Source organism: Drosophila willistoni, assembly GCF_018902025.1.
Source record: "Drosophila willistoni isolate 14030-0811.24 chromosome 2R unlocalized genomic scaffold, UCI_dwil_1.1 Seg167, whole genome shotgun sequence".
In the NCBI taxonomy this organism is placed as follows: Eukaryota; Metazoa; Arthropoda; class Insecta; order Diptera; family Drosophilidae; genus Drosophila; species Drosophila willistoni.
The window spans coordinates 14,757,086-14,775,155 of NW_025814050.1; the positions used below are offsets into that span (position 1 = coordinate 14,757,086).

At 37.3% G+C, this 18,070-nt stretch overlaps 1 protein-coding gene across 1 annotated transcript in view; it reads right to left on the reverse strand.

The window, feature by feature from the left end:
* LOC6642528 (protein abrupt) overlaps window positions 1-18,070 on the reverse strand; it is a 58,285-nt gene that overhangs the window by 22,435 nt on the left and 17,780 nt on the right. The window contains exons 3-7 of the mRNA XM_023176004.2: window positions 8,134-9,076; window positions 7,627-8,057; window positions 7,424-7,518; window positions 7,037-7,327; window positions 6,776-6,977 (exon numbers count right to left, since the gene is read on the reverse strand). Coding sequence (XP_023031772.1) covers window positions 6,776-6,977; window positions 7,037-7,327; window positions 7,424-7,518; window positions 7,627-8,057; window positions 8,134-8,642 — 1,528 coding nt within the window. The 5' untranslated portion in view covers window positions 8,643-9,076. The remainder of the gene's footprint in view (window positions 1-6,775; window positions 6,978-7,036; window positions 7,328-7,423; window positions 7,519-7,626; window positions 8,058-8,133; window positions 9,077-18,070) is intronic.

An 18,070-nucleotide genomic window follows, 5' to 3' on the forward strand; every position in this document is an offset into this window, starting at 1 on the left:
ATATACGACCACTTAAATTTAAAATACAACGTGGCAAAAAGGGCTGCTGCTGCTGCCCAAACCCCCTTATGGAAAAACTTCAACCCACTCACCCTCGGCCCGCACCCGCAAGTGAACTCGAACCCAAGCTGAAGCCCAAAACTCAATCCAACCCTGGGCCCAAAACACCAAATAGTTTTGGGAAAACTTTTGCATTTGTGCCTCTGCCTTTGTGTATGTGTGTGTATGTACGTTTATATGTATGTCAGTTAAGCTCAAGTAGCACAACAAAAACAACAAAAGTAGAAGCAACTACAAATTTTGTTTAAATTTAATGTATTTTCTATGGCAAACACTTGTCCAGTCCTTTAGACCTCATCCCCACCTTCACACACACACACACACACACGCACACCATCATAGTAGTGAGTGTGAGTGAAATAGAGCCATGAAAGTGGAGAGTGTAAGAGAGATAGAGACATAGATGAATGTATTGTATACACATATATAATAATAATGTTTTTCCATTTCCATTTTTCGCATCTATTTCCACAAAATGTTCATGTGTGTGTATGTGTGCTTGTGTGTGTGTATATGTGAGCAAAACAATTTCATTTGAAGTTTAAGCAGAAAATTAGAATTTTCAAGTGTTGCAATGGGGTTTTAGACCAAAACCTGTTCCCCCACCCCCCTCCTATTCACATGTCACCTTACTATCCACTCTGTCCGTTAGGTGGGTTTTTCTTCTTCTTCTTCGTTGCTATTGTGCGCACAATGACATAATCCCTCATCTACATAAACATTAGAGCTAGAGAGTTTAACTCAAAAGTTTTTAGTTTCGGTTTCGTTTTTGGTCCAAACACAGCCATAAGCCGTACGACTAACCAATACTCCATCGCCCCCACCCTTCCCTTCCATCATCATCATCATCGCCAATAAACTTCCGCCAACTGTACATACATATGTGTGTATGTTTGTGTGTGTGTGTGTGGGACCAAAGTGTCTCCAGTGTCGGCACTTTTGCCACTTTGCTACTTTATGCCCAAGTGTTCAGTAGTAGTGTATATAGGCAAGAGACATTGTCCCCATGCACATGTATATATTATATATCCATATATATATTGTATATTGAAATAGACAAAAATACACACGTGTGGAAGACAATAAGACGACGTTTTGTATCTGACATGCGGCAGATGTAGTTTCGTAAATTAATTTTACAACATATTTTTCTTGAATTTAATCAATTAATTTCATGATTTTCATTGTCAATCTTATTAAACATCATATTAAAACATTAGAAATCGATTTAAATGTTTTCTCATTTTACAGAAGTTAAATTAAGTGAGAAAATTTTTGAAGTTCAATACAGCAAAAGCTTTGCTTGACTTGATTAAAATCATATGTTGTTAATTTTATTTAAGAAATTTTATAAATTGTTGCCAAATTATTGTTCTAACTTCATTTGAATATCTATACAGACTCCAATTGAGAAAACGCCCAAAAAGTAGGCAATACATTTTCTTAAACGGAAGTAGGCAATACATTTATCTAATTGTAAGCGGAAGTTTAAAAAGTATTGCCTACTTCTTAGGGAACTGCATGCTCTTAATGGCATAAATGTTAATTGAAACTCTTTACAAATGTAACATTATTTTCATTTATGATTCCTTTATTGAGTTAACCAATTTGCACTGGAGAAGTTGGCATTGTTTCATTAAATTTTCTGTATTGTTGATGGATGCTAATGAAATGTGAAAGTTTCATTGCAAAACCTTTTGCTGAGTGACATTGCTATCGGACATGGATACATTTCGAAATAATGAGAGAGATGGCAGAGAGAGAGAGAAAGGGGGGCTGGCATCGCAGAGAGATAGACAAAAACCTTCAGATACATGCGTGTAACGCACGCACTGCAAATGTATTTCCAATCATTTTACTCATTATCCTGGCAAAAGTTTTATGCCAATGTGCTAGTGTGTGTGTGTGTGTGTGGCAGAGACTACTTGAACATTTTCATGTCCTTCCCTCATTTGCAATGTGTACGGTAAGGAAAAGTGACAGGGGCAGGGGTAAAACTGGCCAAGCTGGCCAAGTAAGTACCACTAGGCGCGGTGCGTTACCAAAACTCGTGTGAGTGTGTGTGTTTGTGTGTGTGTGAGAGGGAGAGGGATGTGTGTGGGAGGGATTTCTGGTTCTGGGTTTGAGTCGGCTTGCAAGCGTGTTGGCGTTAATGGTTCTTGATGAAATGAAATAATGGGTGCGTTTATTCACGTAATGTATTTGTATTTGTTACAGCAGCAGTAGCAAAAGGAAAAGCAACAGCAACAACAACAACAACAGCAAAGAGGCATACATATTTACAATAATAACACAGCTCGTAAAACGAATGAATAACTGAATGGAATGATTGAATGCCGGATGGAATGAAAGCGGCGCCCAGGCGACGGCAACAGCAACAGCAACATCGACAACAACAAGGGCTAACAAAACGCTTTTCGTTAGTTTTCATTATTTTCCGCATTTAAGCGTATTTATTCCGTTGTTAATCGAATTTATTAAATGCAAACACGCCAACGAATAGAAGACTTTCATATACACACACACGCCAAGTCTCTTGCCCTTGGCCCTTTCACCTCAACTATTCACCCCTGCCAAACTGCTTTAAGCCCCCTTCCATACACATTTCACTTATTCTGGGCGCGTTTTGTTTGGCTTGAGAAATGTTTCTCGCATGATTATTGCTGCCTGCTAATTTTACGCATTTCACACAGACATTTTTGTTCAAATAGACCATTAAATGTCTTTATTTTCTGGCCAACTGGTCGGGCTATATAATATTTATATTCTATATATTGTGTGATTGCAATGAAATGCAAAATTGGAAACTCAAAGAATATGTTAAATTTGTAAATCAAAGACAAGTTTCAAATGGCATTAAAATTGGGGTAAATGGAAACGAAAATTAATGTATATAATGCCAGAAATTTTTCACAGAAACGACATTTTAAGGACAAAGATTACTCTTCCTATATTTTAGCAGCATTATGAGTTTAATCTTAAGTATTGTAATTCCCTTTATAAAACTCAAATGAAATTTCAAATGAAACTACTTATTTCAATTCCAAGTCAGTTAAGAAAGTGAATATCATTTGTCTGGACCTATGCACCTAATTCTATGATATAAGAAAGGCCTTTAGTTGGGCAAACAAAATGACCAAATGCATTCAGTTCCGTGTCTTGTTTTTGTGTGAGCATCTGGCAAATAAAACTGAAAGAAACTTTATGCATTAACTTTGAAGTCAGCGCCAGAAGGTCCAGCCAAGAGTGACCGCCCCTCCCACAACCACCAACTGGTCCCATCTAGCCTATGCTAGGACACAGTGCATTTGGCTTGGCCCAGAAATGAGCAAGTAGCTTCATATGTCAATGATGTAATTTTTTTTTCTTTCTTTTTTTGTGCTTTTGCTTCGCCCACAAAACGATGGCGCCAAATGCATTGGCAACATTAGGTTTCCTTCGACGCCTTGCACCTATCGGTCTATGGATGCTAAAGCTGACAGTTGCAATTCCTGCCAAGATATTTTGCCGTATTCTTTTTGAATATTGTTGTTTGTTTTTTTGCTCATTTGAAGTGTTCACACACAAACACGGAACGATGGAAGAGAGGTGGGTGGGTGAGAGGTGGGTGACTGGGTATAGGGACAAACACATGACTATGCACCTCCTTTTTGCTGTTATTATTTTGGCTGCCATTTATTTGCTGTCAATGTTTCGGCTGCCGGCCGGTCGGTCTCCACCTCAAATAGTCCTCGTCCACGTCTGCCTGGGGCCATGTTAGATGTTCGTTTTTCATATCCCATTGATGGGTAATGTTGGAGTATGATGGACTTTATAGCATAAATTGAAGACTCTTAAGTAGTTTTATCAAGAAGCTTAAAACCTTAATGGACTTTAAAGTCATTAATTTTTAGAGAGCCTTAAGAAAACTTTAGCCTTGCTTTAGCTGTGCTAGATAATTCATTGACTAGAGGGTAACTCTTAGTCGTCTTTGGTAACTTAATATATGGCATTTTTTCTTTCTGTGTCCTTGTTGCTATCATTTTCATTTTAAAATGTCGTCCGCATTTCTCTTAGACGACGAAGAGGATGCCTCTACCCAAAGGTCAGCGACGGCGGCGGCTGCTGCTGCTCCTACGCTTGGCCTTGTTAGTCCGAACCTTTTTTTTTGCCCCCGCCCATCTTCTGCCCTGCCTTCGTCTCAAAGTTACTGGCTGCTTCTTCAAGTCGTTTAGAGTGGGGCGGAGTGAGGATGAGTTTTGGGAGATGGACACTTTATAAATGTTTCTGCAACGGATTTTTGCAAAGTAAACTTTTTCGCCTTTGTAGTTTTTGCTCTATTCCACTTGGCCCGCATCTGATTGCGAGTGTGTGACATTTGTGTGGGCGTCTTTAGAGGGAGGGGCCCGGTTCGGAGGGAATGTGTGGGGCATAGCAAATATATTAAAATGCAAACCCAACTCATATTACTGGACGACTGGACTGGAGAGAGGAAGGAACTGAAGCAAAGAGATGGGGTTAGAAAAAAAAAGAAAGAAAGAAAAAACGTAAGAAGGAAGGAGGAGGGTATTGGGAAATGGTCTTGGTCTTAGTTCTTGAGTCCTTGCGCACACATGTGCGCAATTTCCAAGTCCGTTTCGGCCATTGCCAATGCCTTCAAATAAATCGAATGCACAAAAAAGCAATAAAACGAAATAAAATCTAAATATGTATGTATGATTCAGTCTATCTCTCTTTCTCTCTCTTGTGTGTGTGTGTGTGTTGAGTGTCGCCCTTTTTTTCGTTCTTCATTCTTCTTCTACTTACTTTGCCGTCCTTTTGGCTAGTAGAAGCTGTCGAAGTCAAAGTCGAAACGTGGGTGAGCTTCTATTCTAAGGATGGGGCAGTTAGGACTTGACAGAGAACAAGAAAAAACTTATCATTTTTATCATTGCGCAAAACTTTATCCTTTTTGCTTTGGCCGTTAATATTTTCGATTCCGATTTCCAAGTCCTGCCCCGCACACAAACACACACACACACACACCCATACAGTACGGTTACCGTTGCCGTTCGGAATTTCAAATGACTTTTTCCGCCATCTATCCTACCCGTTGGTCTACAAAATAAAGACGAGGCGAGGCTTATTGAATGTTTATGCTTTATTAAATTTGATTTCTTTTGCCTTGCCGACCGTTTTGAGACTTGGCAGCTGCTCTGGACCCCGGCCAGACCAGGCCAGACCAGAACGGACCGAACTGCCCAACATTTGTTGCAATGATCTATGTGCGCTGAATATTAAATGGCATGTCTTGGACCAGAGCTTGGACTGAGCCTATTATCATTTTAATGCGCGATAAATACGACATTTGCGACGTTATACAAAGTGCGTGTAATGTGCTCTCGGACACTTCTATCGATTTGAACGGGTTCTCACAAACATCCTTGGACCATAATATCGAATGGTAATCATAATCACAATAATAGTAATGGCAATAGTAATGGTAATATTCATTGTTTTTCTGCGTTTGTTATTTAGAACAAACTTACATACATATGTGAATGTCCATTACGAATCCCACTTATGGGCATGAAGCTGGAATGTGTTTATAATCGTACTCGAAATGTTTTTCGGCCAGCAGTTGGTCAGTTAGTCAGCAGTATCCTTGTCCCTATCCTTGTCCTTGTCCTCTAAATGCCTAATGCGACACGTGCTTCGCGCATATTTCTTCACACTCTCTCATAGTCCCCCAAAAAGGAAGAAGAACTCAGTTTGGTTATGGCCCTAATGATTGCCTATATAGTATAGCTATAGCTCGTTAGGATCAGAGAGCACTGTCTATGTGAAGATGTGACGTTAAGCATTAAACCAAATTGTCTGTCCATAATTAGGTGATGATAAATTTAAGTGTTATCGATAGTTTGGGGAAACATTTTGTGAATCTCACTGCATAGCTTATAAGTTCTTGTTTTTTTTTATCATTTGGTAAGACTACTTAGATATAATTTTATATGTAAATAGGATAAACATAGCTTAGAGGGCTTCATGAATGCATTCAAATCGATGTTTGAGTTATATTCAGTTCTAATGAATGGGGCTAAAAACTATAACAAATTTAGTAATTTCAATTATTCGAGTTTTAAACCAGAAAATGAATATAATTCATTTTACTTATTCATTCAACTGATTCGTTAGTCTCAATCGAGTTGGTTAGAAGTTAAATTTCACTCATATGAATACTCTTTCAAAAAGGTTTTCAAATATAAATATTAAATTTTTCAGGTAAAGTAACTATAACTTTGAATACATTCAAGAAGCCCTCGAATACATACATATGTAATGTAATTTAGGTAATATGCAAAATGAATAATTATATATAATAGAGTAAAAAATAAACCGATAAATTTTCCAATTTTACAATAGATTTTTTTAATTTTGTCAAAATGAAATTGAAATTGAAATTTTACAATAGATTTTTTTAATTTTGTCAAAGTTTCTCTATAGAATTTAAACTTATTATAATTTTTGTTTGCCAATTTTATTTTTAGCCTGCTGTTTATCGGTTTATCTATTTGATAGTTAGCTACAATTGGCAAATCATATGCGAATATATATATATTATATTTTTGAGCAGTCTTTTTCCGATCGTTCGATAAATCATACACAAGAGGCAAATATATGAATAATAAAGTGTGTAAAACGAATGGCAAGCTTGAAGTATGAGAAAAAGAGAAAAAAACATATGCAAATCACTCACCGAAATCATTGCCACTCATGCCGGAAGGTCCTGGCAGCAAACCCGGAATGCCCTGCAGGCCAAGGAATGCATTGGGGAACGAGTGTGAACGTTGATTATCCATGCCATCGAGTGTACCATCATGCTGGCCATCACCTCGATCTGAGGGCTCTGTATCGCTGCTATTGGAATCCTCGCCAGCACTCTGACCGAGATCGTGTTTCTGCAAATTGGAGGGTTAAATATACAAATGGTTGGAATTCTCCTGGGGGGGGAACCCACCTGATTGGCCTGTTGTCCATTACTGTTCTCGAGTGCCTGGCCTAAAAGTGATTCACGCAATTCTAGATTACGTTCACGATCCTTTGAAGTGTCACGACCACTACGATTACGGGTCAATGGATGTTGTCCGGCCACAGGAAATTCACGATCGAGTAGCAGTCTTTCCGGACTGATGCCATGTTGGGCCCGGAATAGATCGGCACTTTTAATGCGTTTTTGTGGTGGCGGCGTTAGATGACTCTTGCGTCCGCCATCCATTTCACTTAGATCCCAGTGATTACTGCTGTTTGCCTGCATGGAAAAGAAAAGGACTTTGCTTGTAACACTATCGCTTCAGAATTTAAGGGCTAAAGGCGAGTGCAAGCTAGAGGAACTTGAACACTTTACTTTGATGGGAGTGGGATTGGATTTTCTTACGGGCGACGATGCAGAGGCCTTCAATTCCTGTATGGCGGGTGTGCCGCTGGCACTTGATCCACCACCTGATCCAACGCTGTGGCCTTGACCCTGGTTGCTAATGTTACTGCTGTTATTGTTGTGGTTGTTGTTGTTGTTGTTGTTGTTACTGCTATTGTTGTTGTGGCTGCTGCTGCTGCTGCTACTGCCCGAGGGTAAACTGGCAGTGGCTGCTGCTGCTGCAGCAACAGCGGCAGTTAATGAAGCTGCTGCTGCGGCTGCTACACTGGCACTTGGTGGCACTGCAACGGGTAGCTGCGGCGTATTGAAGGGGGAATTGTGATTATTGATGTTGCTGCTGTTGTTGTGGCTGCTGCTGCTGCTGCTATTGGCAGAATGTGCCACAGGCAAATAGTTGCTGATCTTGTTATGGTTACTACTCTCGGCATTATTATTATTATTGTGATTATTATTATTATTGTGACTGAGAGCGGCAGACAAGGCCTTGGCATACGGATAGCCGCCATTGACATCCGCCAGACCGCGTATTTGCAGCAAATGTGCTGTCTTTAGGAAGTCGGGTAACTGTTCATGGCTGACATTAACTTCGCCATTGTACATGAAGCTGCAAGGCCGAAAAAGAAAAAGAAATTTGAAATGAAAGTCCCTCCAAGAAACCTGGCGGGTGGTAATGAACTTACCTCAATAGATTCTCCACATCATCGCTGCGTACATCACGCAATATGACAATGGGATGCTCGCAGGGATTTGCCTTGAGCAATTTACGAAAATAAGGACTACACGCACTGAGCACAACCTTGTGGGCGGTAAATGAGCGCTCATCACAGGCCAGCGTTACATCGACAAAGTCCTCCTCGTCGCGTAGATGACGAAACGAGCTGAGTATCGAAGTCTGAAAGTCGTTCCATTTGAGAGCGTAATGTTGCTGCTGATGGGAGGCGGAGGCAGCCAACGCAGCCGATGATGATGATGACGACGATGACGCCGCTGAGGATAAGGATGATGATGTTGCTGCTGGCAGCGGCGGCGGTGGCGTTGCTGGTGATAAAGCTGAAGCGGCGCTTGCTGCCATTGCGGCTGTGGAGAGTGTATGCGAGTGGGCGGAATGGGTTGCCGGTGGGGGTGGCTCCATTTTCACCACTCCCGCACTGTTATTCTCCGCCGTTTGCAGCTGGGTGGACTCGGTCATTTAAGTGGTCCTATATAGACTTCTATTTTTCTCTCCTTCTCTCCTTCTTCGTCTTCTTCTTCGTTTTGGTCTATGCGTGTTTGAGTTTTCTTTTTGGGCCCTTAATGGACTTGATCCGCAGCCTTTTGTCTGTTTAATTCCTTGACCCGTTTTCAATTGATTCTCGGATTTTTTTTGTTTTGCTCCTTTTTTTGTTGTGTTGAACAAATTCGTGTGTTCTTGTTTCTTATTCTTTTGTGTGTCTGAGATTCGCAAATATTTACTGTGCCGTTTCGTCAAATCTATCGTTTGTCGTTTTTGTTGTTGTTGGAATTTGTTTTAGTTGTTGTTGTTGTGGTTGTTCTCTCAGCGCTAATTTGGCGAAAGTTGCGGCAACCTCTGGCGGCCTTTGTCCATTTTTATCGGACTATTGGAGCCTTGGCCAATGGACGGAGCTGAAATTGTAATAAGTGTGTTTTCATGAGTTTTTTTTTCTAAATATTTTTATTTAAGGCTAATTCTAGATTCAATTCAATTGTTTGCCTCCGACTGACAGGTGGCTTAGCCACCAAAATCATTAAATATTATTACCAATTATTCATACATAAGCAAGCGAGACCGTAAGATGGAGGAGACGGAGACCCAAAACTCGCTGCCGGTGGTTGGCTGCGGCTCACCGTGGTGTCTAATGAAATCATTAATTACATGAGCGCACAGAGCGGGCCACTTGTCCAATGGTGGGGGGTATGAGTATTAGACGCAAATCAATTTAATTTAACCGTTTACAAGCAGCCAACAATAGTTGTTGGATAGCATCCCCCCCTCCCCTTCCGCCTCCCCCGCCAACTACCATCAGCTTACAGTCCAAAGATCTTTCAGTTACAAGCCAAAATAATTGTCTACAGAAGATCATTAGATGGTTGGCAGACGGAGATAGAGGCGGCTGGAAGAAAAAACGATCAACCATCCATCTTTCAGACAGTCGAGAAGTACTCGCGGTTTGTTTTTCGGGGTCCCCTCACCCCGAACTGAGTGAGTGGTCTTGAGTATATATAACCTGATCGATGTACTGCCATCAAAATATTTATAAACGCATTCATCTCAGCTTATCGCTGCTCTTGTATTACATATCAGGAGCGGTTTATGATTAATAAGGGTGACTTTAAATAACATGATATTGAGTGACTATCCGCAGAATTCTAGATGAGTTTCCCCATTTTTATTTAAGTGAATTTATACATTTATGTTATGGTATATCATTTCTTGACACAATTCTTAATGACCTAAGAGTAATATGACTTTAATAATTAGTTTTACTATGAATTAACCCTTTTGCGGACCAATGAGACTAAGAGAGAGAGAGAGAGAGATTGAGAGTGACCTAGGATACCTAAGACCCTAAAATACATCTGGGTTCCCTTTTTTGACACGAAGTAATCGTATTTTCTGCCTTACTTTTCGAGCTTCCTTTAAGTAAATAAATTTAACCATAATGTAAAGGATATATAATAGTTTCCACAATTAAAACTAACTAATAGAAAGCAAACATTGATAAATGAATTAAATGAATCTTCATCACAATTTCAACCTCATCTCACATAACCTACGCCCCTGATCATTACAGCAAGGGGGATGGGAAAACGAGAAGTAAGACTATGTGGGAAATTGTTTATGGCCCGAAACAGTGGCAGAATGTGGCTACTACTAATGAAAAACCAAAACAAAAAATCAAAAGAAAACCAATGGACAAACTTTCCAATTGCAATTTGGCGCCGGCATTTGCAGTTGAATAATTTTTCAACCGATCAAAAGGCAAAGGGAGAATGCCAGAACTGGCCTGACCCTTCAGTTCTGCGTGTTTTACAATTTTGGTTTGGTTTAGGTACTCGAACATTTTTTTTTGATTAATGATATGATGTTTTAAATTCGATTACCTATAGCTTAAGACCCACAGTTCATACACAATTACTTGATTGAAGGTTTGCTTCGAAAAAAAAAAAAAAAACTAAATCATGAATTTTGTATCTTCGTGTAAGTAATTACAATTATTAAACTATCTAGAACGCCCGTTGGAAACCTTTTTGCTTTCTATGCGTGTAACATACAAAAAATATATATATAGGAAAGGTGTATCTGTGTGTGTGTGTGTTTGGTAATTTATGAAGTAACCCAAAACAATTTCATCATAACACATTTGCCAGCAATTATTTCGTTTATTGAACAAACATTCGCGTCGTATCGCATAAATTCGAAAAAGCGAAACAGGCGAGTGGCAACACAGACAAATAAAACAACAACCCTGCAACACCCACCCACCCCCTGTCCCTATAACCTGGTTGGTAACCGAAAAATATGTAAATGAAAAAAAAAGTTATTATAATGATCAGCTGCAGGATGTTAGTTAGTTGCTGCACGTTTATTTCTATGTAGTTATATCACAAAAACATTGTGTGTGTGTCTACGGGTGAGTGCAACGCAATTGAAATTTGCGCTTTGATGTTAGCTACACTGAGAGAAAAAAGGACAAGAATTGTGCTAGAAAGAAGGACTCTTAGTACCCAAAATTTAAAGGTGTTTTAAGGAAGTTCGGACAGCGTAAGCCTTTTGCTAAAATATGTTATGAGAAAGTTGCTTTGAGAGGTTGAGGAATAATTTGGAATAAAGGATACCTTTAACTTCTTCTCTTAATGATATATTCGATCTTCTCTTAACTGATTCTAATCCATCCTATCTAACTGATCTATATGATTTGATTTATCTCTCTACTTAAATCTTTATAAATGTACAACAACTTGAAGATATTCTTCCTAGACTTAAGTCTGAAGAAGTTGTTAAGAAAAAGTTCTTAAAAACAACTCTTTGAAGATGATCTGAGAAAGTTCTGACAACCAAAAACCCCATTTGGTAAAAGGCGCAATCATAAAGTTAATTTAACAGTTTTCAATTCTCTTAAGGATCTTTTCGAATTTATCTCATCTATCTACTCTATCCCATCTAATATGCTATCTATATGATTTTATTCATCTATATATTCAAATATTTTTAAATGTACAACAAGTTGAAGATGTTCTTCCTAGACTCAAGTCTAAAAAAGGTCTCGAAACGCATTCAATTTTTCATGAAAAATGTAATCTCAACTAAACCAGACTATTCATTTTTGTTTAGTGTACTAATATATATTATATATATATATGTACAAAAAATGCAACTGACAGCGAAACAACAATGGCAATGCAACACCGTTTAAAATGTGCAACTGAAAATGGCAGCCACAGCTAATGCGGAACGATAGAACAACTCTAGAGCCTGGGCTAAACAAAACATTTCAAATTTGCGTGAAGCAACAAAAATCAGTTGAAATAAAAAGGCCAAACAAAACACATATACACCCATCCACACACACACACACACCCACACTCATACACTAGCATGTGTAATTGAAAGGACTTTTGTGAAAATGCAGGAAAATATGTGGGTTGAGATTGTGTCGTTCGCTAAACGGGGGCAGGTAGAAGAGAAAGGGGAGCCCTAGCATAATAACAAATAAATGTAAATGATAATAGTAAATAAAAAACGAATTACTAAACAACACACAATCATCCGCAAACACATAGATATAGATAGATATATATATATATACGATATGTGTATGCGAATAAACACGCATACTTGGTCGAATACGTAAACGGGTTTGGGTGATGGGGGTTGGGCGGGTGTCAGGGGTTAGACATTCTAGCGGAAGTCGCTGGAATAACAACAACTGGTACATACATTTCGTTTTTTTTATACTTTTATTTGTGATTTGGTGTGGGCCCCTGGGCCAAATACAATTCTTGTACTAACTATTTTTTTTTTTTGTTTCTTTTTATATTTTTGGGTAAATTGATATGGCGCCTGACTTGATATCCTAGACCCTCCTACAAAAACTTCCTATCTTCAACTCCATCTCTGAGCCACCATCTCCACCTATCAGTCAACTGAACTGAACTCAGCCCTCCTGCGAGTCCTGTTGATTACGGCAAGTATGCTAAGTAGGTGAATGTGAAATGGAAACAAACTGAAAGCGTTTGTTATGTTGATGATAATGATTATTGTTTTTACGATTTGCATTTGAGTTGTTGTCAAATTGGAGAATGATATCCCCAAAATATTTTCATTGTACAAGTAGTTTTTCCGGTTTCCCTTTTTCCCTTCCCTCAACTCCCATTTCACTCTCACTTACTTCCCCTTGCTTTGGTTTTTTCTTTTATTACTTTTACTGTTATGTTTATGTACTTATTGTCGTTGATATTCGGGTCGTCATCGTAAACATAAGTGACAAAAACAGGAGGAGAAAAGGCGAACTTGAACATACATATAAGCTTCAATGTTAGTTTATATGAAATATGCATAGATGAGCATAGATAATGTTACAGGACCAAGGCGTGAATATTATGGCATTATAATTTTTTCCAATACCATATCAATTAAGTGGCATTATAGGCAGTTGGTACTAGGATATATATGAAGGACTAGAAAATATAGAAAATTTCCACTGAGACTTTTAGTTAAGGACTACAACTAATATTGTGTAAGGAGCAGAAGTAACAGAGTTAGTAAATCTCTGACTAACTGTTGGTCTGTTTGCTCATTTAAAAGAACAAGCTATTAGCCATTTAAAAGGCGTTTAATAAGAAACAAAAACGAAAGCTTCGATTTGTTAAGGATATAGAATCATTTTTAGACCTTTTTATGTTCTTATTAAAAGATTTCTAAAAGCTTATTAAAAAGGATTTCGAAAGCTATACTTATATCAAGTCTTAAGAGCCTCTTAAACCAAAAATGTTTCTTTAAACTAAAGGCAAATGAGGACTAAGCAAGAAGAAAGTTGTAGTTTGATATTATAGAGAAGGCAAAGCAATTTAAGTTGTTCATCTCTTTGAAATATCATTAAGAGCAAAGTCAATAATTAATTGTTTTGTAAATTTGCAAATGCAAGTAAGGCATTAACAAAGTGTCATAAGTATGACAAATTGTATTATATTCGTTCGTTGATAATGAAGATGAAATAGTTGGTTTATTTGAAAGGGGGCTTCAAGTATATATATATACGTATATATTATGATTGGCACTCAAATGGGAGGCCAAATTGCAGGCAAATTATTTAAAAACCAATTAAAATTGCTCATACGCCATGTAGGTCGCACATGGCTGGTATATATATTCATATGTGTGTGTGTGTGTATATATTAGAGATAGCTAGACCAATTCTCTATTTACAGGTGCATATATACAAAACACACATACGCACTCACACACTCACGCTGAAAATATTCCAAAAATCTAAATTAGAATGTCAATAAAATAGTTTTTTTAATGAAATAATTAATTAGATTTTGCACATCAACAACCGAACACTCATTTTCCGACCACACAAACACACACAGACACACACACACACACATGTGATGACCGTAATGTTTGATTTTAGGCGCATTTTGCTTTTTAAAACCTCCGCCCCCCTCCTTTAAACAAAACCCACCACCCAATCATCCCCTTTCAGCTTGAACCCCCTTGTACACATATGTCTGTTTCTATCCATCAAGTCCACCTGCTCCGCCTCTCTAATGGCTGCTGGATTTAAACTTTTGCCAGCAGTTTTCATTCATCTAAATTCTGATATATATATTTTTTTGTTCTTTACATTGGTCATCTTTGCGATTTGTTCGATTTTTAATTATTTAAATGGTTTTATTTTTGTTCCCACACACACACACACACAGACTCATATACGTATACTAATTTGCATTTGTGGAACCTGGTCTACACCCCCCCAAACCACCTCCTCGATACGCATCAAAGTGGCACTCAGTCGTGGGCAGAAAAACTAAAAACGAGATGGGACTCAGATAGAGACAACAGAGAGCGACTTTTCCTAATTGCCTCGAAGAATTTAAATTGAGACATGAAATTGAATAATTCAAAATAATTAGCAAGCAAGAAGACACGAAAGAAGCCAACATTCTCCTCCACCCCCTATCAGAGTCTCCTCTCCATCATTTTGTCACCAAAAACAGGGCAGACAGGGTCGCGTAATTGCATTAATGATTTTGACAAATGACCAATTGCCATCTTGGCTTTCTTTTTTGGGCATTGCTGTAGTGTACTCTATCAACTACATCAGATAATAGAGCACCTTCTCCATTATAGTCAGTCAATATGTCTACAAAAACTTTGATCAAGGCTAAATTTGAGACTGAGAAATTTTTAATGCGATCCATTTCGATTGTCATAGTCACATAGCAAAAATAAATAAATAAAACCGCAAATCAAGTCAGCCAGCTAGCTGCTAATTAAACTAATTGAGTAATTTCAAAGCCGAGCATCAAAGTACGAAATTAAATGAGCAAATAGTAGATACGCATTGAGAGATAGATACCACCACCACCGCCCATGCTAGACCCTGAGGAGACCTCCATTGATGGGGTGATAAAAGTGAGAAATAAAAAAAAAACCAAACCGATTTTTATTTTAGTGAAGCTCAAAAGAAAAAAACCTGACATGACAGAGTCCCAGGAAAACATTCATTCACAAGATGCGTGAGCGATTAGTTTCGGACATTACCAATGGAAAAAAACCTATGTACAATTTGGAAATGTATAAGGAATGTCATTGAAATTGAGAAGGATTAAGTCTAAGAGTTGATAACCCTAAACTTTGTATTAAAAATTAGTATATACGTTTCGCTTTGAGTCGGGTAATACATTAAACCTGATGTATCTTGAAGATGCACCTAGCCAAAAGTGAATTATTGAAAGATCTTCCTTTGAAATTTCTCCCAAATTTATGAAGTTAACCGAGGAAAAGAAAGTTTTAGCCAGACTCAAGGATCTGTCAAGAATTTAAATGTGTATTTTCGATAAATCTTCTGTTGAAATTTGTCCCATATTGATCAAACTAAGGAAAAGAAAGTTCTCAGGATCTGTCAAGAATTTCAATGTGTATTGTGGACATATCTTCCTTTAAAATTTATCCCATATTGATAATATAAAACCAATGAAAAGAAAGTTCTCAGCAAATTCAGTGATCTGTCTAGAATTTCAATTCCAATTTTAATGTATAATAAAAGTAATTTTTTTATAAAACAAAATTAGTTTAATTAAAATTTTCTAGTAATGAGTTGCACCATCCAAAAAAAAAAAACTAAACAAAAAGAAATCTATTTAATGTCATTGTTGAGGTTTTTTTGTAGTTTTCTTGTTTAAGAAACACTTTATGGGCACCCACAACACGCAGTTTTTTGGCCATGACGACCAACCTGTCCTAATTAATTTCCAACTTAAACCAAATGACGCTCTTAATGGGGCGGGTCGGTACAGATAGGCATCTGAATGGGCCGCAATTAGTTGGTTTCTTTGAGTTGGTCCATGGAGCTATGTGAACGGTTTCGCATGCGCAAGAAATGTGGCCAAATTTATGCAAATGCCGTTGGAGGCACTTAAAAAAAATAAAAAGAGTTTCAAACTTTCTTTGACCAAAATACAAATACATAGAGAGAAAAAGAGAGAGAGAGAGATAAACAGAATGTCAATGAACTGTCTTACAATAAAAATTGTTAATATTGAGAAAACGACAAAAGAAAAAAAAATAAGAAGAAATAACCGAAAACAGAAACCAACAAGACGACAAAAAAAAAGCAAAATAATAATATAAGCTTAAATAAAATAAAATAAAATACGAAGAGATACAGAAATTGATCGCCAACAAGAACAACAACAACGACGACTAACAAAATGTGAGTTTATCATGAAACGCATTTTGTTAAAGGGGAACTCAAGTTGATGAGCGGAGGGGGGGAGGGAGGGAAAAAAAGTAGCCTAGAGTAAGAAAACAACTGAAAAACTAAATGGTATTGAAATTAACATAAACTGGCCATAAATTAAATTAGCCAAAGCAAAGCAAAGAAGTATTTCGAGATGCCAACTAACTACCAACACACGACCACGCAGTAGAAGAGCATCAGCATCATCATTATTTGAATACAATTAACACAAAGAGAAAGCAACTACTACAACAACAACAACAATGTATCACAACGTGTATCTTTAAGATACATACATACATACATGCATACCTCCAATCTATCTAGGCATTAATTTTCCCTTTGGTATTCCGAAACTAAACTACTAAAATCGTCAAAGACGACCACGACGACGACGACGACGACGCAAGTATCGAAAAGCAATAAAAAAACGAGTCGACTATAATAACTAAATATACATACATACATACATATATACATAGTTAGAGATACCTGTACCTTTTTTTTTTGTCTGACGATCGTGGCAACTTTTAATATATACAATAGATGACTACAATAGAGATATATATGTATATACAAAGATACAGATACATAAGAAGAGCTGTAAGTACTTCGCTCTCGCTCTTGCTCTCACAAAACTGCCATCATCTAAATCTTATTTTTTTGTTGTCGTTTTTTATTTCTTTTTATTCATTATACACTTTTGTTGTGTATATTTGTATATTCCATTTTGTAGTTTTCGTTTTGCTGTCCGATCTCTTAATGCGCCCCGCTTCCCCCTCCCACCAACAACACACAACAACCAACTAGTTGTTGGTTGTTGCTTGTAAAGTACCTAGCCAATGTTCGTGGCCGTCGCGGCACAATGGAAAACGCGTATTGGCCAAAACTTGCCTCGCTCGCGTTTTTGTCATTAAATTTGCGTTTATTTCATTGGTTAACTTGTTTTCTTTTTCTATTTCTATTTGTTTTTAGCTCTCGTCTCTCTCTCTTCCAAGTTGTGTCTGTGTGTGTATTTGTCTCTCTTGCTGCTAATTTTCGTTGCTGTATTGTTTCGTTATTTAAATTGTTTTATTTAATGATCGTGTTTACATACTTAGACCATCTTTTTCGCCCACAGTGTATAGCCATCTACTATGTATGGGGTAATTATTAAACATTTTGCAAAAAGAAGGTTATACATTTCAAAAAAAAAAAAATAACTAAAAACATTTATCATCTGCTGTTTTAACATAGAATCATTGAAACCTATCTGTAAGCTAAAAACTAACTTTAAAAAGGGAACTAAAGGGAAGTCATTATGGTAGTATTACCTTATATGTAAGTATATGACAATATAAACATCTTTTACCATACATTTCGTTGGTTTAAGTCGCTTAAAAAGAAATTTTCTATTTCTGTGATCAAAAAGTAACATCTATAATGATAACTTATAGGATTTTTATAGAAAAATCGAGTACTTTTTTTTTTTTTAGAATCGTGGTATTATTAGCTTTAATTCCTAGACTTTTGAAGTGGTATTATATTTGATTTGTTTACTAGTTTTAACAGTTAGTTGAATCATTATCTAATAAGGTTAGTTGTTGCTTCTTTTCTATGATATTTTTCTCTATAAACTATTCTTTTTTAATTAATTAAAAACGAACTA